The 27998-nt window shown below is 62.0% G+C and overlaps 2 protein-coding genes across 2 annotated transcripts; both read right to left on the reverse strand.

Moving 5' to 3' along the window:
• Positions 1-664: 664 nt before the first annotated feature.
• LOC128817927 (uncharacterized) lies at positions 665-14195 on the reverse strand. Its single transcript, XM_053996831.1, has 14 exons — positions 14069-14195; positions 7647-7709; positions 7425-7466; positions 7239-7313; positions 7077-7113; positions 6796-6845; positions 4607-4719; positions 3761-3900; positions 3329-3417; positions 2653-2691; positions 2475-2549; positions 1837-1873; positions 1659-1689; positions 665-1507 (listed from the first exon to the last, which is right to left on the reverse strand). The coding sequence occupies exons 2-13, from the start codon at positions 7702-7704 to the stop codon at positions 1665-1667; spliced, it is 780 nt and encodes a 259-aa protein (XP_053852806.1). The 5' UTR covers positions 7705-7709; positions 14069-14195; the 3' UTR covers positions 665-1507; positions 1659-1664.
• A 4220-nt stretch (positions 14196-18415) lies between these two features.
• On the reverse strand, positions 18416-27991 carry TMPRSS13 (transmembrane serine protease 13). The gene is made up of 13 exons (XM_053997036.1): positions 27944-27991; positions 23158-23332; positions 22811-22912; positions 22003-22125; positions 21796-21925; positions 21511-21603; positions 21384-21427; positions 20972-21131; positions 20716-20888; positions 20288-20386; positions 19914-20056; positions 19661-19813; positions 18416-19557 (listed from the first exon to the last, which is right to left on the reverse strand). The coding sequence occupies exons 1-13, from the start codon at positions 27962-27964 to the stop codon at positions 19543-19545; spliced, it is 1431 nt and encodes a 476-aa protein (XP_053853011.1). The 5' UTR covers positions 27965-27991; the 3' UTR covers positions 18416-19542.
• Positions 27992-27998: the final 7 nt, after the last annotated feature.

A 27998-nucleotide genomic window follows, 5' to 3' on the forward strand; every position in this document is an offset into this window, starting at 1 on the left:
GGGAGTTGGTTTCTCCATCCCATGGCTGTGCTGGGATGGTCGGGGTCACTGAAGGCAGCCCCTTGCACACCTGAACAACCACAGTGGCTTCAGGTGAGGGGAGGAAACGCCCTGAGCTGGGGTTTCTCATCCAAACCATTCCCTGGTCAAGCAACGCCCAGACGGACGAGGCTGGGAGTGAGCTCCCCACTGCATCCCTCCCTGAACCGCTCCTTCTCTGCTTGTTTGGGGTGGCCCGAGGTCCCCTTTGGCCCCAGGCTGCAGGGGTGGCGGTCAGTGGGGGACAGGCGGCCCTGTGCCCTCCCGTCACTAGGTGTCTGTGTCGGGCCAGCTCTGCGCACACAGAGGGCACCTCCCTCCTCACTCACCGCCCAATTGCGGGAGAGTTTCGCTCTTCTTTTTTTCCTTTTTTTTTTTTGAAAGAGGCGTTCCTGGCTGAATCCGAAGCTGAGAGAGGCTGGGAGCTCACACGGAGCTCCGTGCTCCATCCGAGCCCCGTTCCTGACCGAGAAGAGTCGCGCTCGGTGCTGCTGTGCTGGCTTGACCTTGGCTGGACACCAGTTGCCCACTGAGCTGCTCCACCACTCCCCTTCCCAGCAGGGCAGGGAGGGATTAAAAAGAGGGAAAATCCCCCAAACGCGTGGGTCAAGATAAAGGCAGTTTATAAAGTGAAAGCAGAGGGAGCGTGAGCGCAAGAAAAGGGGGAAAGAAGAAACCCAGAAGTCTGAAATTCTCCACTTGCCGTCCGCAGGTGGTGCCCAGCCCCTTCCCGGGAAGTCAGGATTGTTCTGTAAGGCAAATGTTGTAACTCACGAACACCCCCCTTTCCCCTCCTTTCCCTTTTCTTCTGTACCTTGGCAGGTGTCGCCTGGTCTGGAACATCCCTTTGGTCACTTTGGGACTGTCCTGGCCGTGTCCCCTGCCAGGATCCTGCCCACCCCAGGGACAGCGCTGCTGCTGTGGGAGCAGCAGGAGCCGGAGCGTTCCCGACACCTTCCCATCTCCCGACACACAGCCCAGCACCGCGAGGGAGAGAATTAACCCCATCCCAGCCAGACCACGAGCACACAAAGAGCCCCGCAGTGCTGCCGGCCGCTGCCTGGGCATCCCAAGGGAAAGGCAAGTGCCGCAGGATCCAGGACCCGCAGCTGGGAGAAGAAACATCCGGAGCAAACCCAGGGCGGAGGCGGCTGCCTGCTCCGTGCCTCGGGCTGCGGGAACCTTTCCTGGGTCTGCGGTGGAAGACGCCTGCAGGGCAGAAAAGTGATTGGCGCCGGGCCAGGAGAGTGGGCGATTCAAACGCCTCGGGCACACAGTTTAACCTCTCGGAGTTTGAACTTTATTAGCCAAGAAACTCTTGCTGGGTCTAAGAGAGGGGGAAGCACGAGGGTAATTTGCGTTCTGGCCTTGCGGGGTAATGGATCCACTGGAGCGGGGTGAGGGGTGGCCACTGGCCAGGACTCCTGGGCTTCGGCTGGAGCTCTGCCTCCGTGGTGGCACTGCAGCTCTGGAGCCAGAGAGAGGGAGGGTGACATGGCCAGCGTGTCCCAGCCCCTCTCCTCCCGGGACAGACCCCCAGGAGTCCTTCCCTAAGCACGAGTACCCCAAAGCATCCCTGCCCAGCACAGGGAGCCTGGCTGCCGGCTGCAGCCTCCTACCTGCACCTACAGCTCTTCCTCGTTCCCTTGCCTGTGGAGCAAAAAGCAAAGGGAGAAGTGTTACACTGGGCAATGCGGCTGAGAGAGGGGGGAACACGGGCTGAACCCCGGCCCTGTCAGCTGCCAGGACCGGAACAGGCAGCAGAGATGAGGCTGCCTAAAACCGTGCAATACCCACCTCCTCTTCTTCCTCCCTCCGCAGTGGAACCGCTGGCCTGGGGGCGAGAGGAGCAACTGAGGCTGAGCCTCCCCCCACCCCATCACACCCCCCCTGCAGCCCTGGCACTGCCCACAGGCTCCTGCTCAAGCTGCCCCATGGTTGCAAGTGCTGCTGGTTTCCATGGTTTTCTCCCTAAAAAGTGGGCAGCGTCCTTGCAGCAGCTGTGAGCGCAGCCACCCTGCACGAAGCGGTGCCGGTACAGAGCACTGCCAGAACACCCAGGCAGGGCCACAGGGTGCCCTGCACACTCAGCATCGGGTCAGTCTGGGAGCTGCCGAGGTTTGAGAGCTCTAGGAATGCTGGCTCCTCACTCTGGAAATGTCAGAGTTTTCTCTGCTATTTTTAATGAGTGACCTTCCCTCTGAAGCCCTGGCGCTGGCAGGGAAACGAAATATTTACGTGGTCTCCCTCCCAGCTTGCCCTGTGCTGGGAGCCTGCCTGGATGGAAAGTTCCCGGGCAGCCCCGGGGGCAGGCTGTGCCCACCCCTGGTGCTGTGGGGGCAGGGTTGGTGACCCCCAGCCCCCTCCCGGCCAGAGGAGGGGCTGAGTGGAGCACGGAGCAGAGCCGAGGGGCGTCCAGCCCACCAGGCACTTACTGAGGATGATGAGGAGCCCGATCACAAAAGCCACGACGGCGAAGATCAGCCCCCCGTTGCGGATGGTGTCATAGTCTGGGGAGGAGGAGAGCCAGGAGGTGTCAGGCCAGCCCGAGAGCGTGGGGCTGCCCGTCCCCCTGCCCGCAGCCCCCGGCCTGCCCGGGGCACACACACTCACCGTAGCTGAACCTGTCCTGGCCCTGCTCGGGCACTTGCTCTGAAAAGAGGAGAAACTCCAGTGAGAGCCACGTCCTCACAATGTGGAGGTGGGAGAGACCAGGGTCCAGGACTGCAAGTGGGAGTGCTGTGACTTCCTTGGCACGCAGCTGAGCCAGGAAACTCCTGGGTCTCACCCCGGGAGCTTTAACGTCCTTGGCAAATCCACGGGATGCACTTGCAGGATGCTCGGGAGCCTTTGAGTTCCAGGTGCAGCTGCAGGCAGGGACCCAGCTCCACTGCCCTCGGGAACTGGCACTGCCTGCAGGACTCCAACAATGGCTCTGTCCCCTCAGTGCACAGGACTGAACAACCCCTGAGGCTCACACCTCGCGCCAGATGCACCCCAACAACCCCCCTCCACGTCAGCGAGCTCGTCACCGTGTCACCGCTCCAGCCGCCTCACCTGTGCTACCCTTACCAGCACAGCCCTCTGCTGGGAGCAGCTTGGAAGGAGAAATCTCCCCGAGGAGAAGCCAAACACCGGCTGGCACCGATGTGCCACGGGGCTGTGGAGCTCTGAGAATCCAACCCCACGCCTGCCCACCCCAAATCCTCACGGAGAGCTTCCCCCGTGGCGGGAGGGACCAGCGCTGCTCCTCGCATGGAGGTGTCCCCGTGGAGGTGGCTGTCCTTACCGTCACCCATGGCCTCGGCGTGTCGTCCGGCGGGCGCCTCGCTCTGCGAGTGGGCACCCACGGGAACGCGCATTAATTGGGAGACAAACCTCATTAAACATTAATGGCCTCGGTGTAATGTTTATCGCAGTCACGAGGGGAGGCACAGGGCTCCCGCCCGCCTTTGGGAAAGAGGGAGGGGAGGGAAGGGCAGGGGCAGCACCCATCGTGCCAGCCGGTGGGGAGGGCTGGGCACCCCGAGCTGCGCGTCCTTGTCCCGGCCCTCCCTGCCCTTCCCATTGTCAGCCCCGCTGGGCTTCACCTCCTGCGGCGGTGACGAGCCGAGGGATGGGCTCAAATACAGGCTGCGACTGCCTTTTGCTGGAGAGGAGCGGGCAGCACGGCCCGTCCTCCCAGCCTGGCACCGAGGGTGTCCCTCGGCCGGCTCAGCACCTCCGTGCCACCTCCGAGCCGTCCCGGGGCCCAGCAGCACCGCGGCGCGGCGATGTCCGCGGCGCATCCCTGCCGGCGGTGGGCACCGGGATGTCGTGCCCCTCCCCGGGCGATGCCAGCCGCGGGCCCGGCGTGGCCAGCTGCCAGGAGGGCTGTGCAATCCAGTTTGCTCTAATCGCGCCATCAGCGAGCCGGAGTCACGCGCACAAGCCGATTAACGCCGGCCTGGCCGGGGCGGGGGGAGCCGGCCCCGAGGGACGCTCCCCTTGGCAGGGCTGGCGAGCGCAGACACCCGGAGCCCGCGGCAGCCCGGCCCCGGTGCCAGGGGGTGCAGCCAAGCCCCGGGAGGGTGCTGCGTGGGGCCGTCACAGCGGCTCTGCTGTCACCGCTGTCACGGCGCCCTGGCAGCGCTCAGCATCCGCCGGAGCGGCGCGCCAGCAGCCCGACACAGCGGCTCCCAAAAAGCCGAGGGACAAAAGTGTCCGTGGCCGCGCCCCCGCGCTCCCTTCCCACGGGCTCTGGCTCTTGCTGAGCTGCAGAGGGGAGCAGGAGGGGGCTCGGCCGGCACAAAGCCGGGCGGTGCTGCTCAGGGCGCTGCCCCTGCTCCCCTGGCCCAGCCCGGCCACAATGGGACGGCGTGGGAAGCTGCCAGGCTGCCCTGGGAACGCCACGGCCCTCGAGACAAGGCAGGCAGGCACCGATAGAAACGATATTTTATTCCTTTCCCCTTAGGTCACAGCACAGAGCACACCAGCCCTCCAGCACAGCAGCACACTCGCCTATTTAAAAGGAGACACAATAGCTCAGTTTATTTTACAACAGTCAGGGTTTGGCCATTTTACACACCACAGGGAGCTCTTTGTTTCGTGGTAACACCGACGGCACACTAGGGACAGCACCGGGACACACACCGTGACACTCGGGGGCCGGGCCAGGGGTCTGCACTGCCCGGGAGCTCTCTGCAACAGCCAGGACAGAGGGAAGGGACACAACACGAGAGACACGGTCCCTCTGCCTGGCACAGATGGGACAGAGCTTCCCCGTGCCACCAAGTGATGCCAAGCATGCAGGGACACAGACCACGCTGGAGGCAGGGCCACCACAGTGGGACGGACACAGCAGAAACTCCTCTCAAAACCATCCTGGGGGACAAGACCCCCTTCCCGGTGTGGGGATGGCACCCTGAGGTGTTCCAGTGAACCCCACTGCTGCCCCCACCCAAGCTGGCAGTCCCCAGCCCCAGCCGAGCTTTTACCTGCCCATGGACTTGGGGAAGAGCCAAAAATCACAGGTTTGCCTCTGACCCGTGAGAGGACACAGGGTGACAATGACCTCTGGGCTCAGCACGTTATCACAGTGCAAGCTCAGGTGTGCAAAAGCCCCGAGAATCACTCAGTGCCACTGGCTGCTGCTCCACGGGGAGAGGGGACAGCAGGCACCGGGGGTGACACGGAACCACCACGGGACAACACACAGCACTGACACGGGTGGCACAGGGAGTGACAAGGCGCCAGCAGGGGCAGGGAGCACCAGGAGGAGACGCCGCTGCCCCTTCCGTGCCAGAGACAAGCACAGACAGGATCTCTGTTTCTCTTTAGCCCTCAGACTGTGTCACCCACCCAGCTCTGGCTCGCGGGCAGGAGCTGCTTTGTGCTGGTTAGTGAGGTCACTGCTGTGCTGCTGCCCTCACCCACAGTGTCACCGTGCTGGGGACCTCACGGGCTTCTCTGCCACCACGGCCTTGCCTCACACTTAAAGCAGCGTCCCACAGGTTCTGTCCACAGGGACAGAAATGGGGAGTGCCAAGCAGGAGAGGCAGGAGAGCTCCCTTCAGCCTTGAGTCCAGCACCCCAGTGACCCCAGCGAGGAGGGTTGAGCCATGGGATGCCCCTGCCTGCCTCACCCCCCACCATGGCTGTTTTTAGGCTGGGGGCATGCAGGGGGTTATTGCTGAAATGGGGACGGGTGGCCCTGAAATGGCTGGGCAGGTCCCCAGGGCACTGCAGGTCCCCAAGCCCTGCCCAAAGCCAGGGGGGCTGTGTGCTGGCACTGGGCAGGGAATGGGGGTCCCTGACCCACAGCCCACACTCCCAGGCGTGGAGGGCACCCCAAAGGGCAGCGGCCTGCCAGTCCCACAGAGCCCGAATCACACGCACAGCACGAGAAGGGTGAGGAGAAAGTCACGATTACAACATCAGCAACAACTAGCCCTAGAGGTAATGATCATCTCACAGCAACGTTACACACCACGGGAGGCAGAGAGGACGGTGAGCAGAGTTTAGTCGGGTTAGGAGACAGAGAACCGGTGCTGGAGCACAGAGGGGGACACAGACACGGCGTCTCCTGAGAGGCACCAGCTGCTGGGGTTTCAGTTTCCTCGCAGGCTGCGGGCATCTGCGCTCCGGGTGTCTCTCCTCGGGTCTCTGGCTCTGCGTGGGGAGCAGAGCAGTGGGTCAGGCTTTCCCCACACAGGGCTTGTACCCCAGCAGCACAAACTGCCAGCACGGGCTCCAGCCTTCCCCCTCTCCAAAGCAGGGCACAGCCCAGGAGGTCGGGGAGCTGAGAGTGAGATGCCCCGAGGAGTTCACACCCAGCTTTCTGAACACCCTAAAACCAAAACCACTCGGGGGTGGGGGAGCACCAGAAAAGGAAGTGTAACACAAGGGAAAATCCGGACAGATGCTTCCTCTTCCTGCCTGTGGACACTCTGGACCTTGCCAGCACTGAGTTTCCTTGCTGTGGACCCCACCAGTGCTCGCCCCCACCCCATCCCAGGGATGCAGAGCTGCCCAGTCCCACTGGCCTGCTCAGAGCCCCGCAGTCACCCCCACAGGCAGCCCCAGCTGTCCCTCCCGTCCTGACAGCCCCACCCAGCCCGGCCTGGACTCACAGCATTGGCTCCTGCTCAGTTCTCTGCCTTCTGCGCCGCCGTTGCTGCAAAGGGAAGAGCAGAGGGGTTTGTGGTGCCTGCCCAGCAGGGAGAGGGCTGTGACACGGGGCACGGTGGCACAGTGACCCCAGCACTGTGACCTTACCGTTCGAGGTGATCAGGTTCTCTGCCTGAGCCTCCTCGTCCCCTGGAGCCCTGCAAGGAGAGGAGCACGGTGAGGGCGGCTGGGATCTGTGCCCCACCGCGGGGCTGGGGTGGCCAGGAAGGTGCACGGGGAGCAGGCAGAGCTGCTCCCCCAGTTTTGGGCACCCCAAAGGGACACCCAGAGAGTGCAGCCCCTCTGCCAGCTGTGAGAAGGAGCCCGGGAGGACCGGAGCAGAGAGGCTTCCCAAGGGAGGTGCTCCCCACCTGGCTGCCCTCACTCACCTGGGCTTCTGCTTGAAACTGCACCTGCACCTCCTGCCTGCAAGGGGAGAGAAGCTCGGTGAGCGTGGCCCAAGGGGGATTGGGATGAGGCCTTTCCCACCGCGGGAGCAGCCCCTGCTGCCCCAGCCTGCCAGCCCAGCACCCACCACCTCCCCAACTCACTGATGATGAGGAGAATGCCCACGGTGAACAGGACCACGGCGAACACCAGCCCCCCGATCCTCAGGCTCTGGTAATCTGGGAGGGGGGACACACAGGGCTCATTCCTGCTGGGTTCAGGAAGGGGAGGGCTCTTTGCTGCCCACGGCACACCCACACCCACCCCCACGCTCAGCCAGGCTCACTCACCATAGTTAAAGGGATCCTCCTCCTCCTTCTCCGGGGTGGCCACTGGAAATGAGCAGACAAGGGGCTGTGTGAGGTGAGCGAGCCCCTGGCAGCTCCCCACAAACTCTGGGGCTCTGGGCTCTCATGGCTGCTGCCCCACGCCCCACTCCAGCCCCCCTGGATCCGTGTGGAGGCTGTTCCCCGGCGTTCCCCAGCCTGTGTGGGGGAAGCAGGGGCACGTACCGTCTGCCACGGCCGCTGGTACCAGCAGGGAGCACAGGAAGATGAGCGCTGCCTCCATGGCTGCTGTGAGAGAGGGGAGAAGAGGGTGTCAGCACCCAGATACCCCAGGAGGGCACTGGGACAAGGCCAGGGAGCACGGGGGAGCTACAGACAGCCCGTGGCTGGCTGTGTGGGCAGGCAGGGCCAGCCCATGCCATGGGAAGAGCCAGGCTGGTCCTAGGAAACACCCAGGGTACCTGGTGCCATGGCTGCGCCCAGCCCAGCAGTTCAAAGGCAGGAAGGAAAGGGTTTGAGCAGCCAGACAGACTTTTTTTTGTGGGGTTCTGTGATGTAGTTTCGACCATCTCTCACTTGGCGTAAATCTCAGTGCAGTCTCAAGTTTGCTCTGCAGGCAACGGGGCCAACACCCCAAAATCTTCCCCTGTGTACCTCTGGCAGCACTGTCTGTGTGCTGCTGGAGCTCTGGCAGCTTCTGGGGCTGTGCCCATTCCCTGGGGAGCCTGGGCAGTGCCCAGCACCCTCTGGGGGAAGAACCTTTTCCTAATATTCAACCTAAACCTCCACAGAGACACAAAAAAAAAGAAAAAAAAGGCTGGATTTACATTTACCCTAGTTTGCTAAAACACTCAAGCATAAATCCCGCTGTCTTTGGGAGAAGTTGACATTACTTAACCAGTTTGCTGAGTATTTCCAGCCTCCTAAACTGGGACAGACTCCATTCTCACTTGGGATTATTTTTTTTTTAATGTGGTACGTTTCAATTAAAAACTTTCTCAAGAAGATTTAAGAGACACCACGGAAGAAGAGGCAAGAGGAACAATTTTAGTTTGCTCTTTCCACATCTGCTCTTAAAACTTCATTGGCTTTGAGCATCCCAGGGCTCCTCTCAGCACGGCACGGCCCGGCACCCGGCCATCAGCCCCCGGCCCGGCCCCTGGTGATGATTTGTCCCAATTAGCATAGCAATTACACTCCCGCAATGAGGCCAGTGGCCCTGGTGGGACCGAGCTCAAAGACACACTTGCCCTCCGGGCTCCCTGCGGCAGCAAGGAGAGAACATAAATAATCTCGGTGTCCCCTCCCAGCGGAGCCTGTCCCTGTCCCGTCACTGGGGACACCCGGCCGGAGCTCGGACCTTTCTCCCCGGCTGTAAGGACGCTGCGGCCGGGCTGTGACGCTCCCTGCCAGCTCGGGCAGGGGGACACGTCCCCAGCTGCATTTGGGATGGGCACCTTCGCTGCTGGGACCGAGCCGGCAGCGCTGCTCTGCCAAGGGAGGGCATTGCTACCCACAGCCTGCCGCCAGCACCCCTTCTCCAGCTCCAGGGGACGGGGGGGAGCTGCTCCGTGTCCTGCCAGCTGGCACGGGGCACTGCAGACCCGCTCGTCTGCTGGGGACACCTCGTGCCAGGAGGAGAGGGCTCGGCTGCCGCAGCCCCTCCGAGCGGGGCGGTGGCAGGCTGGCCGCTGCCCCGGTGTCCCCGCAGCTCCCGCGGGCTCTGCCCGCTGCTGCCAGCGGTGCCAGGCGCTCACCCCGTGCCCCGGCGCCGCGCTGGGTGGCCATACATGGTCGGGAGCACGGGGAGGGCTCGCTGCTGGCTCGGCACTGGAAGGGAGGTTATCGGGAGCCCTGCGCGGCCCCGGGAGCGCCGAGTGCTACAGAGCTGCCGCAGCTGCTGCCCTGGATTAGTGCCGATAAGGAAGGGGGCCCTCGACACAGCAGGAATTCAGCCCGCTGACGATGCAGAGCCCGCCGTGCCGCTCTTCAGCCCCTGCAGAGCCTGACCTGATTCCTCTGCAACCTCCAGCCCAACCCCGCAGCTCAGCTGCCCCGGGACGCCGAGGTCCCCCAGACCCTGCCACGGCCCCTTCTCCTATTTGTGCTCCACGCTGCCAGGAGTGGCACGGAGCCGGCTCAGCAATGCCCACCAGGGCTGGCCCCAGCAGCGCTGGGCTCCGCGGCCTTTCCCAGTGCTGCCCTGGGGAGCCGGTTCCATTGCACCCACAGGGCAGGCAGCGCCGGCCCCACCGACACTCCCAGAACCCGCCTCGTTCATCACAGCAAGCGGCATCCCAGGAGAGCTCCCATCCCTCCCTCCTCTCCCACGGTTTGCCATTCCGAAGGCGATGTGTTTACCCGAACACCCGAGGGTTCCATCCCCCGCTGCTGCAGCTGCTGGGCCATTGTGCAGCGCGGGGCTGCACGGGAGTGCACCCAGACAAACCCCCTCGTTTGCTGAAATGCAGATTTTGGGGTAATTACCAGCTCTTAGAAACACACACAAAGAACCCACAGCTGGGACTCAGTCACTTCGAGCTGCACGTGTCCTTTCTCTCGTGTTCTTTGTCTCTTCACCACTGCAAAATCAGTCATTTCACCCGTATGAGGGCTCTGTGTGTGCACAAGGGCTGTGACCCAGCTCACGGTCTCGTGCCGTGATCCACGTCAATTGGCTCCCGTATTTCTCAAACAAATCATTCATCAGATTTTTGCTGTTTTGCTATTTGCCTGCCACTGGATCATTCCCTGAAGAACACACTCAGGGAATTTTGCATTATTCCCTGCCCCGAGCCCCTCCACGTGGCACTGGGCCCTGCCCAGCCACACACACACCCTCCAACCCTTTGCTCAGCATTTGGCTTCTCGCACGTAGCGCGGCAGAATTTGCTGCTGGGCCGAGCCAAGCACGCAGCACACATATGTTCTTTGTTTTTCTCTCTCAATTCCTAGAATTCACACACTTGCGCGCGCTCAGACTTATCTCCGCACGAGCGAACCGCCAGCATTGGCAGTGTCCCTGCTCCAAAGGCAAACACGGCGCTGCGCAGTGCAAACGAGCCCAGCTCTCCTCCAAGGAAGCATATGCCTTGCAAAGAGCCACAGGTTTTTTGGGTTGCTCCAAGCTGGCCCACCCACTTCTTCCTGAAGCTGAAATAAAGCGAGAAGAGTGAGCACTGCTGTGGTTTTGCTGCTCTCCCCGCTCCTGCCTTCCCTCATGCTGAATCCAGCTGCGCCTTGGCACAGGAGAGGAAAACAGCAGCTGCCACGTCCCACAGCCCAAATCTTTCCTTGTTTTTCTTCCCATTGGTGACACAAAGTTTGGAGTCACCACCCCGGACACCACGGGCAGTGGCAATGCCTGACTTAACCAAAACATGGGAGTTTCCTGTTAAAACTGCGAGATCCGGTGTGACACGGAGAGAGGCGGAGCAGCACAGGAGCCGAGCAGCAGCGTCCAGAACTCCCCTTCCCTCTCACCCCAGCTCAACCTGCTGCTTTTTTGAGGGGAACCAGGTGTCTTCCCACCATCCCTACCCCCACAGAAGAGCCGGTGGTAGGAGGAGGCAGCAGGAATTTGCGGGAGGCTCAGGGGGAAGGAAGCAGCCACAGAGAGTGAGGAAGTCCACGGGGTTCGCTGTTCTCTGGGAGGACGTGGATGACAGTGGGTTGGGGGATTAACCCAGTGCTGCCAGGGGCAGCCAGGGCTGGATGTGGCCCGTGGTGAGGGTCAGTTCCCCCTGCCCAGCGCAGCCAGCAGTGACACCAGCGAGGCAGGGTGCCAGCGCAGGGTGACACACCCTGGCACCAGGAGCTGCGAGCCACCCGCACCCACGCGAGCTGGCCGGATGAATTCAGAGCCCCGCCGCCCTGCCACGCGCACAGCCACCACTCCCTCCATGCAGAGCACAGCCACAGCTCCTCCTCAGCCTCTTCCTCCTTGCCCGTTCCCACTGGCTTGGTGCGTGTGAGTGCGTGGAGCCCCGACGAGGGAGAGGAGCAGGCAAATCCGGGCAGACAGACCCAGTCTCTCCTGCCTGGCTCAGCTCTCTGCAGCACAGCAAATCCTGCCAGAGCAAGGCAGGTGAATTTGTAATGCCGTTGGATCTCCTAGTCCCCTTTTCCTTTTCATTGTTTTGCATAGCTCTGCCCTGTCAAGTCTCAGCCATCACAGTGCAATTCCGGGCAGCCTCCGCTTTCCGTCAGGAGTCCTCAGGGCATCTCCTGAAGATCAGACCTAGTTAAAATCTCTGGTTTCTGTGCAAAGCCCCCCAGACCGTGACAGCAGCGCTCCGTTGCCCGGGGCGTTTAAGAGCGTGCATGTGTGAATGGACATTTCCAGCTCTGCATAGATGTGCTCTTCTGCCATTTCACGTCAGCATCAATCTGGCTATTAATGTGCCTGCTGTTGTGCCTCGTGCTTCTAAATGAGAGAGGAGAGGAGATTTCCAGCCCTCCATTCTGGTGTGGATGGCCCTTCCCAAATCCGGTGCTGATTCAGAGGCTGACTGGATGGGAGACACGCTTTGCTGCAGTCTAATTGTCTCTTTTGCTGGTTTGGGGTGTCTCTGAGCGCTCCATCCCTCACCTGTACCCAGAACTCCACTTGCCTCCTGCAGGGCTTCTTCCAGCCTCATGGAACTGACCCTGGACCATTGAGGAGCCTCAGCCAAGACTGCCTGGCCATGTGTGGCTCGGCACAGTCCCCAGCCCCCCCGATGACACCCCAATGAGGCAGCGAGGCCAATCCTTCACTGGGGCAAACCTCCAGTGCAAACCCTGCTGTGCTTAAGGCTGCCTGGCCAGGGGACCCAGCCTGGGCTCCAGCAGGCAGAAAACATCACCACCACCTCCCACAGGAGTCTGCTGCTCCTGATCCTCCTTATTTGATTAACCAAGGGCTGTAAACCTGACTGTGCGCCTGCCTGGACCCACCACACCCTCGTCTGGCCACACACCAGCTGAATGAGCCCGGCTCTGCAGGGGCATCAGCCACGAGAATCCCACAGGTGAGACAAAGGAGAGGTTCCCTGGAGGATCCTGGTGGTGAGAGTACCCCAAACCATCAGAACACGCTGGCAGAGCAGCGTGCAAGGAGCTGTTTGAGGCTCCTGAGTGTGCTGGGTACCACGGCAGTGCCACGCTCCGCAGCGCATCAGAGCGGACATTTTCTCCCTTCTCTCCTCTGCTGTCACCATCAGCCACGACCACCGTGAGCACAAGGCAGACAGCAGTGCCCAGCAGCACGGCTGCTGTCCCACCAACACTGCCCCAGGCACAGAGTGATGGGCAGGTGGCACAGCCCCTGGGTGGGACAGGACAGGACAGGACAGGACAGGACACCTCCGTGCTGCCAGTGCCAACGGTGCCTTCTCCATGCTCGGGGACACAACAGCTGCAGAGCTCAGCAGCCTCTTTACACCTTGCAAACACACAAACAGCCTGAAAGGCAAACACGGGGGAGCAGCTGGACACAGAGCTGCTGGTTTGCTGTGCCAGGGAGTGCCCTCCACACCCGGCAGAGCCGTGGTTCCCCACCATGTTTTACCTGAATGGGTATGTTGAGACAAAGCAGATAAAATTTCCAGGTGAGTGCGAGCCATGAGGCTGATGGGAGGAAGGTGCAGGCAGACTCACACCTTGCACAGGATATCCTCCAGCAGGTTCCAAACACGCTCTAACAGGTGGCCTGGCTTGGCAGCCATGGCGCTTCATGCTGGCAGCTCTTCACTCCGCCTAGGAACCGTGGTCCAGTTGTGCATGAGCAGGGATTCTCCGGGTTTGTCTTTGTTTCAAACTGGGAGCAAAACCGCCCAGCGGGACTGAAAATCCCAGCAGGACCCACCAGCATCTTGGAGCGCTGCGGGCTTGCCAAAATGGGTGCTCCATTCTAATCCACACACGGCTTCCCCCGAGAGGCTGCTCCTTCACGCTGCTTATTCACATCCACACAAACCACCTGTCACTTTCCCTCCCACAGAAATATCCCTGCAAGATCCAAGTTCCACCACATGGACTCCAAAATCCGTTTCTTTGGAAGCATTAATTACACACCCTGAGAGACACGCTCTTCCCTTCCTCCCTACGCCTTCCCGGGATGAGGCGCTTGGCTGTTTACGCACGGTGTTACTACAACATTGAACAACAGGAGCCAGAGCGCTGCCAAGGGCTGCGAGAGCGGGATCTCCCCCGCTCCCCGGGATCCCCCCGCTCCCCGGGATCCCCCCGCTCCGCACAGCCCTGCCGGCCTGCGGAGCACCGCCCGTGCCCCGGGTCTCCCCGCGGTGGTCTCGGGTGGGCTCCGCCGGGGCATCCTCCCCAGCACGGGGGGCTGGTAACCAGGCAACGGTGGGATGAGGGAAAACCGCGGTACCCGGCGTTGCCATGGCAGCCGCCGGGGCCGGGATGCGGGCGGGTCGGGGCGAGGGGCGATGCCCCGGGGCAGCGGGGCGGGGTCCCGGCCGCCTCCCCGCTGGGAGCGGGCTGGGCTCGGTACCGCACCCCGCTACCGGGGCGCGCACCCCCGAGCGGGCGCCCCGAGCCGCGCGCTGCCGGGCGGACCCCGAGCCCCCCGAGCCCCCCGTTCCTTCCCTTCCTCCTTCCTCCCCACCCGCCCCCCGAGACCCCTCGCCGGCCGGACCCACCTGAGCTGGCCGGGCGGAGCCGGGCAGAGCCGGGCTGGCCCCGCGGCTCCGGGCGGTGCCGGGGGAGCGGAGCGGAGCGCGGAGCGGGGCGCGGAACGGGGCTGCCGCACAAAGCGGAGCGGGCGGGCGGGGCGGGGGCGGCGCTGCGGGGCGGGGGGCGCGGGCAGCGGCGGGGGCGCGGCCAGCACGGCCCGGCCCCCGGCGGCTCCCAGATCCCCCCAGAGGAAGGCACGGGGATGCTCAGGGGGATGGAGTCCCTCTGCTCCGGACACCGCTGGGGGTGTCCAGCCTGCGGAAGAGAAGCTCCAGGGAGAGCTCCGAGCCCCTTGCAGCGCCCAAAGGGGCTCCAGGAGAGCTGGAGAGGGACGGGGGACAAGGGATGGATTGGAGAGACAAGAGGGAATGGCTTCCACTGCCAGAGGACAGGGTTAGATGGGATATGTGGAAAAAATTCTTCCCTATGTGGGCGGTGAGGCTTTGGCACAGAGTTCCCAGAGAAGCTGTGGCTGCCCCGTCCCTGGAAATATCCAAGGCCAAGTTGGATGGGACTTGGAGCAACCTGGAATAGTGGAAGGTGTGTCAGGGATTTGGAACTTGATGGCTCTTCCAACACAAACCATTCACTGATTCTGTGGTTCTGCAAAAGTCACGGTGCCAGCAGGGTGCAGGTGTGGAGGGGAAACGCTCACCTGGCTGTGAAACATCCCTTCCCACAGCACAGCAGGCCTGGACTCTGCCCTGAGCTGTGCTCCGGGCGTGGGGGGAGCCAGGAACAGACTGGGAGCTCAGAAAACACACACAGATGAATTGCAAACACGGCCCAGAGGCCCTGCTGCCTCCTGAGAGCTGGGAAAGGGGCTGCCAGGCCGCCGGGCCAGGTGGCCCAGCTCACAGGGCTTCAGTCACGTCACTCAGCCAATCTCAGGGTCCACCCAGGTCAGGGTGGGCAGCAGGGCCACTGCCAGCCTGGTCTGGCTCAGTTTCAGGCACACCCAGGACCTGGTACCTGCACTGCCAGCCCTGAATCCAGCAGCATCTGGCAGCTGCAGAAATCCAGACCTGGAGCGGCCCAAGGCAGGCCAGGAACCAGGGCACGCTGCAGCCAGCCAGGGCAAACACGGTGTGACAGCAGGGCTGGACAAAGAGCCCTGTGAGAAGCTCTGAAAGCCCTGTCACAGAGCTTTGTGGCAAGCCCCAGTTCTTCCCATCCCGCAGCCAGGCGTGTTGGGAAGAGCAAGAGGGGCAGGGAGCTCCTTGTTCAGTGCAGGATGTCAGATGGGAACAGGGGGCTGGGGGCACTGCCAGGCAGTAGCTGAGAGCCGTGGGCACCACCCCGTCCCACGCCAGACTGGCACATCTCTGTCTGCCTGGCTGCTGCCCTGGAGAGCCATTTCTTCTTGGAAAAACACCTCAGCAATGCTGTCAGCCCTGAGCTGGCTCATCCCCTGCTAACTCCAACGCAGCTGAGATAGAAATCAGGCAGTGACGGCACCGTTCCACAGCCATCTCCCCGCTTCCAGTAAAACATAAAAAGAAAATTAACCAGCACTGGCATTTCAAGGCAATTATTCAAAGGGTCAAGAGATACAGACACAGAGGAGCTGGAAAACATCAAGTCCTTCTAATGCATAAGGATAACAGGATAAGGCTTTCAGTTACCCTGCAGAGAGGGAGGCAGGGATCAAGCCATTATAATCAAGTTTTGGGCTTCTCTGACCTTATCTGCTTCTCGGCTGTCATTATCCACAGCACACAGTAAAAGATGCAGGTGTGACCTTGCCCTGGGGGCTGCAGCGAGCGCGGTGGGGCTCTGCAGAGCCCTAAGCACAGATGCCCCATGCAGCAGCAGCCAGGACACAGCTGGATCTGCTCTCCCTCCCTTGGTTCTTTATGTACAAATTCCCAAGGAGCTGCCCAAAGTGAGTAGAATTAAAAAAAAAAAAAAAAAAAATCATCATCAATTTTCTTTTCCTGTAGAAACTCAGGTAAAATAGAGATCCCAATGTGAATGTGGGAAGGGAAGAGGAAAAGCAGCTCCAGCAGTTGCTCATGTTAAACATCTGCTCCCCAGAGCTGTGCTGCTGGAGAGGCTGTACCGAGCTCCAGCTTCTCTTCTGGAGAAACTGGGCCAAAAGTAATGCAGAGGCCGGGCAGGAGATGCTGATTTATGTTAACAAGGGGGCTGGGCTGGTCTCCTCAGCTGTCTGAGAGAGCAGGAGCACTGCCACTAGCTCCAGCAGGGCATGGTTTCATCTGAGCCTGTGTCCCTGACCACCCTGGAGCAGGCATCTCCTCCCCGTGGGCCTGGGGCAGGGACAGAGCCACTTGCTCTCCAGAACTTTCCCCTCCAGTTTTAACATCTCTCCCCATAATGCCAAGCTTGGAAATTGCCTGTTCAGTGGCAACGCCGCCCTTGGCCCCATCGGGGACACGGGAGCACGGAGCAGTGACAAAAGCTGTGTGCAGCCATAAGGCTGCATTTACCCCAGTAACATCATTTTCCATCAGGCCCGGTGGTTCCTCGTGCCCCGAACCCCTGCAGGGGCGGGGATCCAGCACTGGCTGCTCTGGAGCTCCTGCACTGCCCCGCCGAGCACAGCTCCAGCTGAAGCCCATCCGTGCCAAGCGAGGATGTTACTGACCAGGGTAGGGAGCCAATCCCCAGCTAGAGGAAGAGCATTTTTGCAGAGAAACATCATCGCTGAAACCCTATAAACAAATCTGTTTTGACACAGCAGAGCAAAGAGCTATAAAAGGAGAGATCGGGAAAACCGCGGCTAATGGGCGGTAATTCACGTGGTGCCCGCCAGGCTGTATTTTTGTAACTTGTGTCCCTTTGGGATGCTGGCCTACGATTTCCAGAGCTCAGAGGAACTTGGGAACAGCCCAGGCAGATGTGGGGTGATGCTCAGCACCCCTTGTCTTGGAGGATGCTCTGGAGCAGGACACTGAGCAAGCAAAGGGCTTTACAAGAGCCACAGGTGATGGCCTGCGCTGTCCCAGGAGCTCCTCGGGGCTGGGCTGGCACCAACCACAGCTCTGCTCGCCCAGGAGTGCAGGCAAAGCGGTGCCCAAGGCATCTGCTTCATCTGCACGGCGTTTGGGAACAGCATGACAGCCGTGGCCAGGCTTCACGGGAAAATAATCGCTCCTAATCTGCTTAGAAAACTTCATCCCTTGGGAAAACACAGCATACCTGCCTGCGGGTCTGGGGGGAGACACTGCTGGATGGCAGGTTTAGAAGAAATAAATTAAATTTGTATTAGGGGCTGAGAGCGTTTCTCTGCTGTCAGAGCCTTTCAAAAGAGCAATAACCCCTGAGGAGGAGAAGTCCACAGCAGAGGAGAAGGTCCCACATGTGCTGAAATGTTACCATTCCTGGTCCCAGGAACACAGCTCCAGCAAGATCAGCTCTTATAGGGTTCCAGTTTTTGGGTTATTCCTTCTCAAAAGATCAATTTCTCCAGTAATGAACCACCAGGAGCTGCTGCTCCTCTCTGACTTATCCACAGAAACCCCCAGACCCGCTCTGAACAAACCTGGGCTGGGTCTGTGACTTAAGGCCCACTGCATTCCCACTTTAACCAAACCAAAACAAAACAGGGAAGTCAGGGCCCCGTCTCTAACTCAAGATCAGCTGCTTCTGTTTGTGGAAAATTGTGTTGCCCTGCACACTGAGGGCAGTCGCTACAGCATGTGCAGCCCCGGCGTGGGGGGAGCAGAGCCCCCCTCTCCCGGCTGGAAGGCAGCAGGGCTGCCCGAGGCCCTTGTCCAGGTTCAGAAGTGGGAGCAGTCCCCTGGCCCTGCACGCTCCGTTCGTCACGGGCGGCTCCTGCGCCGGGGGAGGTTTCTGGGCTGCTGCTCTGAAAAGGGCTTTGAGGTCAGGCTGACTTGGCACTTCCCAAAAGGCACCGACTCCCTCCCTTTGCTTCAGTTCAGCTCCGGGGCAGCCACCCAGCACTGTCCAGCTCCACAGAGGTGAAGCAAGGCCAGGAACTCGCCCGCCCCTTCCCATCAGCGGGCAGGTGGCAGCCCCGGCCCCAGGGAGAGGCAGGTGCTTTCTGCACACCCAGAACCGGCCCAGACCTGCTGTCCCAAAATCCCAACACAAACCACAGCTGCCCAAAACCTTTTCCAGGGGAAGTGGTCAGTGCTGGGAGCCCAGGGGATGTTCCCAGGACCTGAGCAACCAAAACCATCCCTTTTCTCCCAGCCATGAGCAGTACCCCGGAGGGTGATGGGCAGGAAGGGCCACTCCATCACAAGCCCCACATGCCTGCTCCCCAGGGATCCTTGGCACGCCACTGCTTCCTTTCCAGCCCATCCCAAAGAGCCATCTCCACGTGGGACACTACCAAAACATTTATTAGAAGAGTGCAGGGTGGCCAGGCTCCACAGGACCCCCCTGCACCTGACCGCAGGGCTGGGGAGGGGAGCAGCCAGGCTCTGCTCACCCTGGGGACCTCCTTGTGTGCCCCAGCATCCAGCAGGAGATGAAGGCACTTGTTTCCTCGAGGGAAATGTCCCTGCCGGGGCGCGGGCAGGGAGGACAGGCTGGCTGTGCCATCCCTGCCGGCGGGAGGCAGCGCTCGGGCACCGCAGAGCTCCCAGCAGGGAGATGCAGGGCTGGCTCACACTGGGCACTGCCCGCGAGGCTGATTGCTCTGAACCACACTCCAGCGCGGCCTTTGGCTGCCGCTGGTGTTGTCGCAGCTCCCACAGCCACCCCCAGGGCGCAGACTGCCCCAAACGCTCCCGGAGCAGACCGAGAGCGGCTGCAGCCCTGGGAGGGAGCGCCGGCTCAGACCGGAGCCGCGGCATGGAAAAACAAACAAACGGGCATTTCTCTCGCAGACAGGGACACCTCCTAAAAGGCACTTCCTAAATCCCTCCGCAAACACGAGAGCAGCGGCCGCCCCTCCCAGAGGGAGGAATATCCGCAGCTCGGGGCTCCCCTTGGCGGCAGAGCCGCCAGCGTGGCCCCGGAGGTGTGGCAGTGTGGACACAGCGGCCACATCCTGCACCCTAGGGTGGCACAGCTGTGACCTGGCTAAAGGAGAGAGTTCCCACTCCACGGGCACTGCTGGCAGCCCCTCGCCCGCTGAGTGTGCCACGGCCCTGCCAGGAAGCACTCGCACACCCTGTCCAGACAGGTCTATTTACAGGAGAGCCACAGACACGGGGCAAGGAGGTGTCCCCCAGCCAGCACGGCCAGCTGCTGGCATGGGCTGTGTCCCCCCGGGCCTGGCTGGGTGCTGTGCCCAGCCACCACCATGCCACCCCTGGCACCAGGCGAGGGCAGGGTCACTTTGCAGGTGCTGTTTTCAGAGTTCGGGGGCAGCCACAGGTCCCTGGCTGCACGGACAGTCCAGAGAGGTGGGGACTTGCTGGTGGCATCGTGCCCTGGCAGCAGCCTGGGGCAGTGGCCCGTGCCAGCCGGAGAGGCACAGCCCAGGCAAGTGTCCATCCTGCCCTTAGTCGTTCTCGCTCTGCAAGGGACAGAGAGGAGAGCGGGGTGGGGTGCCAGGGCTGGGCTGGGGGTGCAGCCCCTCTCCAGGGCCGCCCTGCCCAGGCACAGCCCTGCCACCTCACCTCCATTTTGCTGTATATCCAGCTGAGGAGCTTTGTCACACGCGTGTACACTCCGGGCTTGTTCTTCTGGCCACATCCTGTCCCCCAGCTCGTCACCCCGGCCACGTACCAGCGGCCGTCGTCCTCGCACACCAGGGGCCCTCCGCTGTCACCCTGGCTCAGAGGGGCAGAGCAGTGAGGAGGGGAGACAGGAGACACCCCTCTGTGAGTACCCAAAATGGGGCAGCTCTGCCCTGGTGTGCCCCCAGCTCACCTGGCAGGCGTCCTTCCCTCCCTGCAGGTACCCGGCGCACATCATGCGGGGGGTCAGGTAGCCCTCGTACACCTTGTCGCTGTTGCAGATCTTGTAGTCAATCAGCTTCACCTCGGCCTCCCGCAGCTTCGGGGACGTGTTATCTGCAAGGCAGGAAGAGCTGTGGGGCAGGGGGGTCCTCGTCATCCCCCACCGCCCCCGGCCCCTCACCAGCGAGGGAGGAAGCGGCTGTTTCTCACAGGTCTCATTCCTGCAAAGCCTCGCGGCTGGCAGGGCGATGCCGAGAGTTATCCCTGCGGGAAAGCCCTCGAGGGGCCCAGCGGGGCTGTGCTCGGGGCAGGAGCTGCCTGCGGGGAGCCGCGGTCCTCCCTCACCTTCATTCTCCCTGGTCTTCCCGAAGCCGGTGATGAAGCAGGACCTGCCGGTCTGGAATCGCTGGCCGTACATGGGCAGGCAGGCGGGGCGGACCTGGGCTGGAGGAGGGGATGGGAGCGAGGGATGAGTCACCGGGACAGAAATCGGCACAGCCCCGCAGCCAGGGAGGAGCGTGGGGCGCAGGAAAGGCTCCCCTCTCTGCCCATCCCACCCGTGTGGGGCTGGGGGCACAGCTGAGCCCACGGCTGCGGGTGCCAGACCCTTCCTGGCCATGGGGACAAGCAGGGTGGCCGCGGCAGAGGCGGATGCTGCAGCTGGCAGCAGCCCCGCACACCCCATGGTTCCCAGGGCACACCTCTCAGTCCTGTCCGTGTCCCTGTCCCCCAAACACCGCCCAGCCAAGCCCAGGTAAGCTGAGAGCCCTCACCTGAGAGCGTCAGCGGCCTGGAGAGCTTCATGAGGGCAATGTCGTAGTCGTCGTGGTCGTCGCTGTAGTTGGAGTTGATGATGACCTGGGACACAGGGATGCCCTCCATGGGCTGCTTCAGGTCCGACACCCCTCCGTACACCTTCCAGTCGTCCAGGATCTTCATGCTGTTCCTGGCAGGGCGAGATGGGGCAGCAGGGAGTGAGAGCCGGGCTGTGGGGCTGGGCTGGGTGCCCGGGCTGGCAGCAGCACTCACATGAAGAAGCAGTGGGCAGCGGTGAGCACCCACTGGGCGTCGATGATGGTGCCACCGCAGATGTGGATGGGCCCGTACTGCACGCTGACCTGCCAGGGCCATTTGTTCACAGAGGTCTCCTTCCCACCGATGATCCGGCCAGAAATCCTCTGCCCGCAGGCTGGAGGGGACAGCAGGGCTGGGAGAAAGGCTCGGGGGGAAGGGGAGCACGGAGGGGGACACGCACAGCATCCCCCCCACCCACAGGAACCACGCTTATTGCAGGGAATGCAACACTGGTGGTTTTCTATCACCCAGAAAATTTGCTGGAAGACGTCCCATTTGCCCAACCCTGTGCTGAGAAGGGGGGAAGGTGCTCCCAAGCCTGTGAAAAGGGGACCCACCCTCGGCTGTGTCCTAGCCAGCTCCTTACTTGTGCATCGCAGGGAGACGTACTTTCCCGTGAGACACTGGGAGCTGCGGGAGAGAGGAGCCAGAGCCAGCCTCAGCCCCGTTCCTGTGGCACCAGGGCAGGGGGGGGCAGCAGGTGACCCTGGTACCTGTTGAGGCTCTGCTGGATGGTCTCTCGCTCCTCAGTCACCGTGAGGCTCTTGCCAGGGACACGCAGGGGGATGTACTCGGTCTGGGACGCACTGGGAGGGGAGAGGACGGGCAGTGAGGGTCCCCCCATCCGGGCACTGACCACTGGTCCCTGCACTGTGCCCAGAGCAGCGCTGGACACGCCGCCTTCCAGGGGGGAAACAGCCCAGCAGACCCTGCACTCAGAGCAGAGGTTTGGCAGGGCCCCAGCACCCGAGCAGAACAGCCCATCCTCCAGGAATTACTTCTGAAATCCCAGCTGCCGGCAGGTTTTCCTGGAGAAGGACTCGTCCCAGCCACTGCTGCACACCGGCAGCCACTGGCTCTCGGTGCTGGAGTAGACGTGGAGCAAGGACTCCTCGGATGAGAAGCGCACTGTGGGATGGAGCAGGGGGCTCAGGGGTGCTCCCGGGGCTCCCCTCGTTCCCACCATCCCAGCCCCCGTGCCTCACCACAGCCCAGCTCGTCGCTCCTCTGGGAGCAGTCGACGACGCCGTCGCAGCGCACGGCGCCGTCCTTGCAGCTCTCTGCTGGTTCCTTGTACACGATGCCCGTCTGCGACCTCCAGAACATGACTGGAAGCAGGAGGACACCACGCTGAGGCCAGGGCTGGCCATGGGTGAAGGGCTGTGCCCCACTTGGGTGGGCATCTGCAGGCATGCCAGGCACAGGAGCGTTCCCCATCACTGGGTGTGAGCGTGAGGTGTGTTTGAGCAAGAGTGAGGAGCTGCTGGACACAGGGATGGGGGAAGACTGGCCACCCTGAGCCCCCCCCGTGCTGCCCAGCTGCTGCGAGCCCCTCTCCCTTCACCCACAGGCGATGCATTCAGCCTGTGAGTGCTTCAAGCCATGGGCAGAGTGGCAGCTGGATGTCAGCAGGACTAAAGGGATTCCCCGGTGTCTGTGCCTGTTCTGCCTACAGACCATGATTCATCCTGGGGAGGGCAACTGTGGGTGCTGCTGGGTGCCCTGCTGCCCACCAGAGTAAGCCCAGCAGAAGGAAAGCACACTGCATCCCCAACCCCCCAGATACTGGCACCAGCCCAGGCAGCAGATCTCCTTTTCTCCTTCCCCAGCTCTGCCTCTCCACCAGGTGTCAGGAACACTCAGGGAATGGGAAAAGCACATCCCTGTCCCTGAGCCAGACGTTTCGCTCTGGCAATTCCCAGTGTGGGTATCCCCAGACTCTGCTGACGCCCAGCTCCTCTGAGGCCCCCTCCAGGAGCCTGGAGCCCCCCCCCGGGCTGGGACCCCACTCACACAGCAGGATGAGGGCGACGAGCAGCACGATGAGGACGGAGACGCAGAAGACGAGCGCAAGCCGCCGCTGGCTCATGCAGGGAGCTCTGAACATGGAGGATCCTGGCAGCAGGGCAGAGGCAGGGTCAGGGGGCAGCTGCCTCCTCGTGGCCCACCTCTGGGCTGTGGGAGAGCAGGGCCGTGCACACCCCAGCCTGCCCTGGGGTCACAGAGCTCTCCTTTGCCCCCACACCCCTCACACCCCAGGGAAACTCCAGCCCGTGGCTCTCTGTGACCTCCCTGCCTCCCTCCATCCCTCCCCACCCCGGGAGGGAGCAGGGCCATGGCTCACCCGGGCCCATCCTTACGTGTGCTCTCGCAGGCCGAGCAGGGGCTCGGGGCCGGGCCGGACTCGGGGCTGTAGGGTTTGAAGCTGATGCCCAGGACGTTCTCTCGAGGCTGCGGAGGTCGGGCACCGAAGATGCTGCTGACCGTGGAGACATGGAGGAGGCTGGGAGAGACACTGCTGGGCGAGGCAGTGGTCTGTGGGCAGAGGGGACTGTCACCAGCAGTGACTGCTGCCCACCCAAATGCCACCCTGCCAGCTGTGAAGGTGAAAGCAGCACAGCGACAGAGCTACGAGCCTGTTCCTCACACAGCCATGAGCCTCACGGAGAATCACACCCCAGTGCCTCTGTCTGTACCAGAACCCGAGCCACAACCCACCCAGGATGGCCAAAACCCTCATTGTCACTGGGTTTTTCCCCTTCAGGCAGCTGAACTTCCCAAAGCCATCACTGTGAGCCGAGCAATCAGCCGGGTATTTGGCATCGTGACAGTCAAGCCGTGGCCCAGTTCCACGGGGCCAGTGCCCCAATTTATGCATCTATCCTTAATTAGCCATTTGAAAAATACAGTGCAATTTCCAGCTGTCATTTAGTAATACTTAATAATCGGTGTTTTCCAAGCCCTGAAACGTCCTGCACCCTGGAATGCTGCTCTGCAGTTGTGTCACTCCTGATCCATGAATTCACAAAAGAATATGTATCTGTTTCCTTTCCTCAAAATACACTCTTCCTTTGGTGACAGAAGCCAGAGCCTCTCATTTTCCTCCAGAGAGGACCTGTGAACAAATCTCAAAATAAATGCTGCTTCCTCTGCCTTTTGTAGGATGGATGGGGCTTGGAGCAACCTGGTCCAGTGGGAGGTGTCCCAGCCCACGGAACGGGGCTGGAGCTGGGTGAGCCTTCAGTCCCTTTCCATCCAAACCATTCTGGGGAATGAGAACTTCCGAAGGGGAGACCAGGGAGAAGTGGAGCCACCAGCCTGCAGGGATCACTTACCGCCCAGAGATGGGCTCTAACATCCCTCCGGGAGCCTGTCTCTGGTTTTTGGCCCTGCACTGCTACAGATCACCTTTCTCCATGAGCAGGAACCATCCCTTTCCCTGCCGGGCCAGCGAGGAGCGCTCGGGCTGGAGCAGAGCTCTGCAGCGGGCAGGACGGGGACACGGGCACAGCGGGGACACTGCGGGGACCCCCCTCGCCCTTCCAGCTGGCTTTTCTCTCCGCCCGTGTTTCCTGCCGGGAACCAGGAGCCCCGGTGAGCAGGTCGTGAGGCTGCTCGTGCTTTGTGCTGTGCCCTCCCTGGCGATGCGCTGCTGTAACTTCCTGGGCATTATCTGTGAGTCACGGCCCCGGCGTGGCCACGCGTCCCGCGCCGGGTCCGAGCCCAGCCGCACACCGGGGACACACCGGGACACACCTGCGCTGCACCGGGGACACACCTGAGCCGCACACCGGGACACACCTGTGCTACACGGGCTGTGCCTGCCGAGCTCATCCCCTCAGAGCCGGCGGCCACAGCGCCCCGGGCTCCGGGCCACCCGCCCTGGCCAGCAGCGGCGTGTGCGGGGCCACCCCCCCCGGCACAAACCTCCTCCCACCCCCGCGGGCCCTTGGCACAGGCACCGCTGGTGTCCCCGGGCCATGGGGAGCCACCTCCCCACTCGTGTGGAGCTCCCCGGCTCCTGTGCGCGGGGAGGAGCCGAGGGAGGCACTTTCTGTTTCACTGCATCAGCCCCACTCTCAGCCCTTCCCCACCTGAGAGCAGAACAAGCCTGGATCTGCTCCAGGTTTCCCTACACCGGATTTCCCAGCACTGCTGCAGCCTTGTCTTCTCCCAAGGGTGCCAGGGAGCCCCTCAACTTTCTGCCCGAGGCTGGGAGGGCTGGAGGGTGCCCTGCAGTGCCCTCCCCGAATGAGCCTGAGCAGTCACAACACCGATGGGATCTCAGATCTCCTGCACCCACATCGTGGGGCATCCCCGGGTACCCCCAGTGCCCGCTGTGGGTCACAGCCAGAGCTGTGGCAGGTCCTGAGCAAAGCAATGTGGGGATGCCAGGATGCCAGGAACGCTTCCTGGGAAAAGAATTTCTCCTGCCTTCGTTGAAATGAGGGTTTTGTAAATCCCCTTTTCCCCTGGCATTTGTGCACTATCCCCACTCTGATGTGTCGCATCTCACCCTGCGGCAGCTGTAACCCTTTGCTTATCAGACCAGCAGCACTGCAATCCTCCAAAGGAGAAACCTCTCCATCGCACACAGAAAACACAGCCCAGCTTCCCCAGGGAGCCAGCAATGCTGGATGCCACAGCACTCCCACCTCCAGTGTGCAAATATATCAAATTAACACCGAAACGTGCCACAGGTCACTCTGCTCTGAGCGCTCCTCAGCAGGAAGCACATGCCCTTTCTTACACTCAGGTGAACTTTTGGCTTATTTCCTTCAAAGTCTTAAGTCTAAATAATTCTGTGGGCTGCCAGTAAAGGTAGCAGAGCTGTTACCACTGGTGAGCAGTGCAGGGCCAGTGCAGCAGAGAAAACAGTGGTGGTTTTGCAGAGAAGTTTCTGCTGGGGAGAGCGCGTGACCCCGGTGAGCGAGCGATGCTCCTGCCCACAAAGCCTTTACTCATCCTTCGCTGGCTTTTGAGTAAAAGTCAGGGGCAGAGCCGAGCCCGGATCACACGCGCCGCTGTGGTTTGAGCCCTTTCCCCGACGGCCTCTCTGCAAATGCTCCAGCAGCCACAGGAGAGATCCGTGCCAGAGGCAGCTGTGGGGAGGGGGGCACAGCCAGCCCCTGTCTGTGGCACAGAGGGCTGGCTTTCACAGGACAGCCAGGAGGGACACTGGGGACACTCGGGGACTCCTGGCCAGCTTCGCTCACCTTGCACACTTGCTGCCTGTCTGCAACACCAGCCCTGTGCTAAACCTGTCAGGAGTGCAAACATCTCACACCCCGTCCCTGCTCCGAGGCTCGGAGCAGAGCTGGGCAAGGCTCCCAAACCGAGGGCAGCAGCGCTGAGGCGCCCGTCCCCTTTGCACCGTGAGCTCTCACGTGTGCTGACCTGCAGCTCCCCGCCCTGATGTGCAGGGAAGGCCCCCAAACCCACGGCAGCCAGGACAATCACCAGGGGAAAGGTGATCCAGGCTGGGCTGGAGGCTCAGCATCCAGGGAAACCAGCCAGCAGTCACCCGCAGTTTCGGAGTGGGAGGGAAAGCGGAAGCCAGGGAACACCTGGGTGTTGCAACCACACCTGGGGCCCAGCCGCGTCTTGGAGGAGCAGAAGGACACAGAGCTCCCAAAATTCCGGAGCATCAAGAGGGGAGAGAGGGAGGGAGGCAGCGTGGCTTAAATAAGCTGGAAGGAGCTGCCTCAGATCCTCCTCCCCAGCTGAGCCTGCCCTCAGCACGGCTCCAGCTGCTCACTGCCCTGTGTCCAGTCTGGGCACTCCTTCACCTGGCTGTGAAGCACCGATTGTCTGCCCAGAGCAGCTCAGCCAGCACACAACGGAGACATTGTCCTCGCCAGGGACAGAGATGTCCCCAGCCTGTGAGAGCCCCTAGGCCCTCTGGGTGACAACGTCCTGCTCAAGTGACACTGCTGAGTGGGGCCTACCTGGGAGGGGACAAACCCCAGCACCAGAGCAGGGTGAGAGGACACTGCCAAGACCCTGATACACACAGCAAAGTGAAATCCCAAAGCCAGCCAGCGTCACTTTGCAAGTGCAGGTGACCGACTGTCGACCGAGCCAGCCCGATGTGGCCAGGGACAGCTCATCCTGTGCCAGTGTGGGCACCCTTTGGGCACAGACCCAAAATGTTCCAGGGGCTGGGTAACCACCGTTCACCTCACTGCACAAACAGAGGGGCAAAGAGAGGCCTGGGAAGACAAAGAGACGCTCCTGCCATTGCAGAGCCAAGGGTGGCTCCTGGCACTCCTGGTGGCCCATTTAACCCAAGTGACAAAGCCAAGGTGGCCCAGTGGGGTTGTCCAGTATTGGGAAATTGCCTCTGCATGTGGCCATCCTAGTTCCTGCCCCACTATCACCAAGGTGCAGTGATGCCACCCTGCTTTGGGGCCATCCAGAGCTGGGACCCTCAGAGCCAGCCAACACCCAGCACGAGCCCACTGTGCCCCTGCTCCTGGCCAGCACCCCCACGAAAAGGGGCAGGAAGAGGACGGTGTCAGAGCTGGCTCTGCCTCCCCTGGAGCCCCATCCACGCTGTCACGGCCGCCTTTGTTCCGGATGTCACTGGCACAGCACGGTAATTACCCGCTGCCTCGCCCGGTGCCCAGGCAGGATGGATGTTTTCCTCATGACAGGATGCTCAGCAAAGCCCCACATCCAGGGCTGAGCAGGTCCCAGTCACCCCAGCCCAAAAAGGCACAGGGAAAACTGCCTGGAGAGCAGGCGAGGGGAGCAGCAGGGCTGTGCCCACCAGCGCAGTGCTGCCGGCAAGTGCCGGAGCGCTCAGGAGCGTGCCAAGCGGCACCAGATCCCTCTGGCAGCACCAACCGGTCCCCTCAGGTCACAGCTCCAGTATGGCAAAGTACCCGAGAGCCTCGACAACGCTGCCAGCACAGGGCAGGCACCGGGGATGCTGCTGGCTGCCCTCCCTCCACGTGCCAAGGGGTGCCAGAGGCAGCAGCTCCTCAGGCAGCTCCGCCGGCTCCTTCTCCCTCCGGCTGCTGTGAAGGAGCACCCCGGAGAGCAGGAGGGAGAGACCGGTCCCTCCACCAAAGCCCGAGGGGAGCGGCTCCGCCGAGCCCGGAGCGCCCCGCCGGGCCCGAGCCGGGAGCCGCCCGCACTTACCGGGGAGGTTTTGCCGTCCATGGACCGGGATCGGGGCTGGGCTGGGCTCAGAGCT

Source organism: Vidua macroura, chromosome 22 (genome assembly GCF_024509145.1).
Source record: "Vidua macroura isolate BioBank_ID:100142 chromosome 22, ASM2450914v1, whole genome shotgun sequence".
NCBI classification, from domain to species: domain Eukaryota; kingdom Metazoa; phylum Chordata; class Aves; order Passeriformes; family Viduidae; genus Vidua; species Vidua macroura.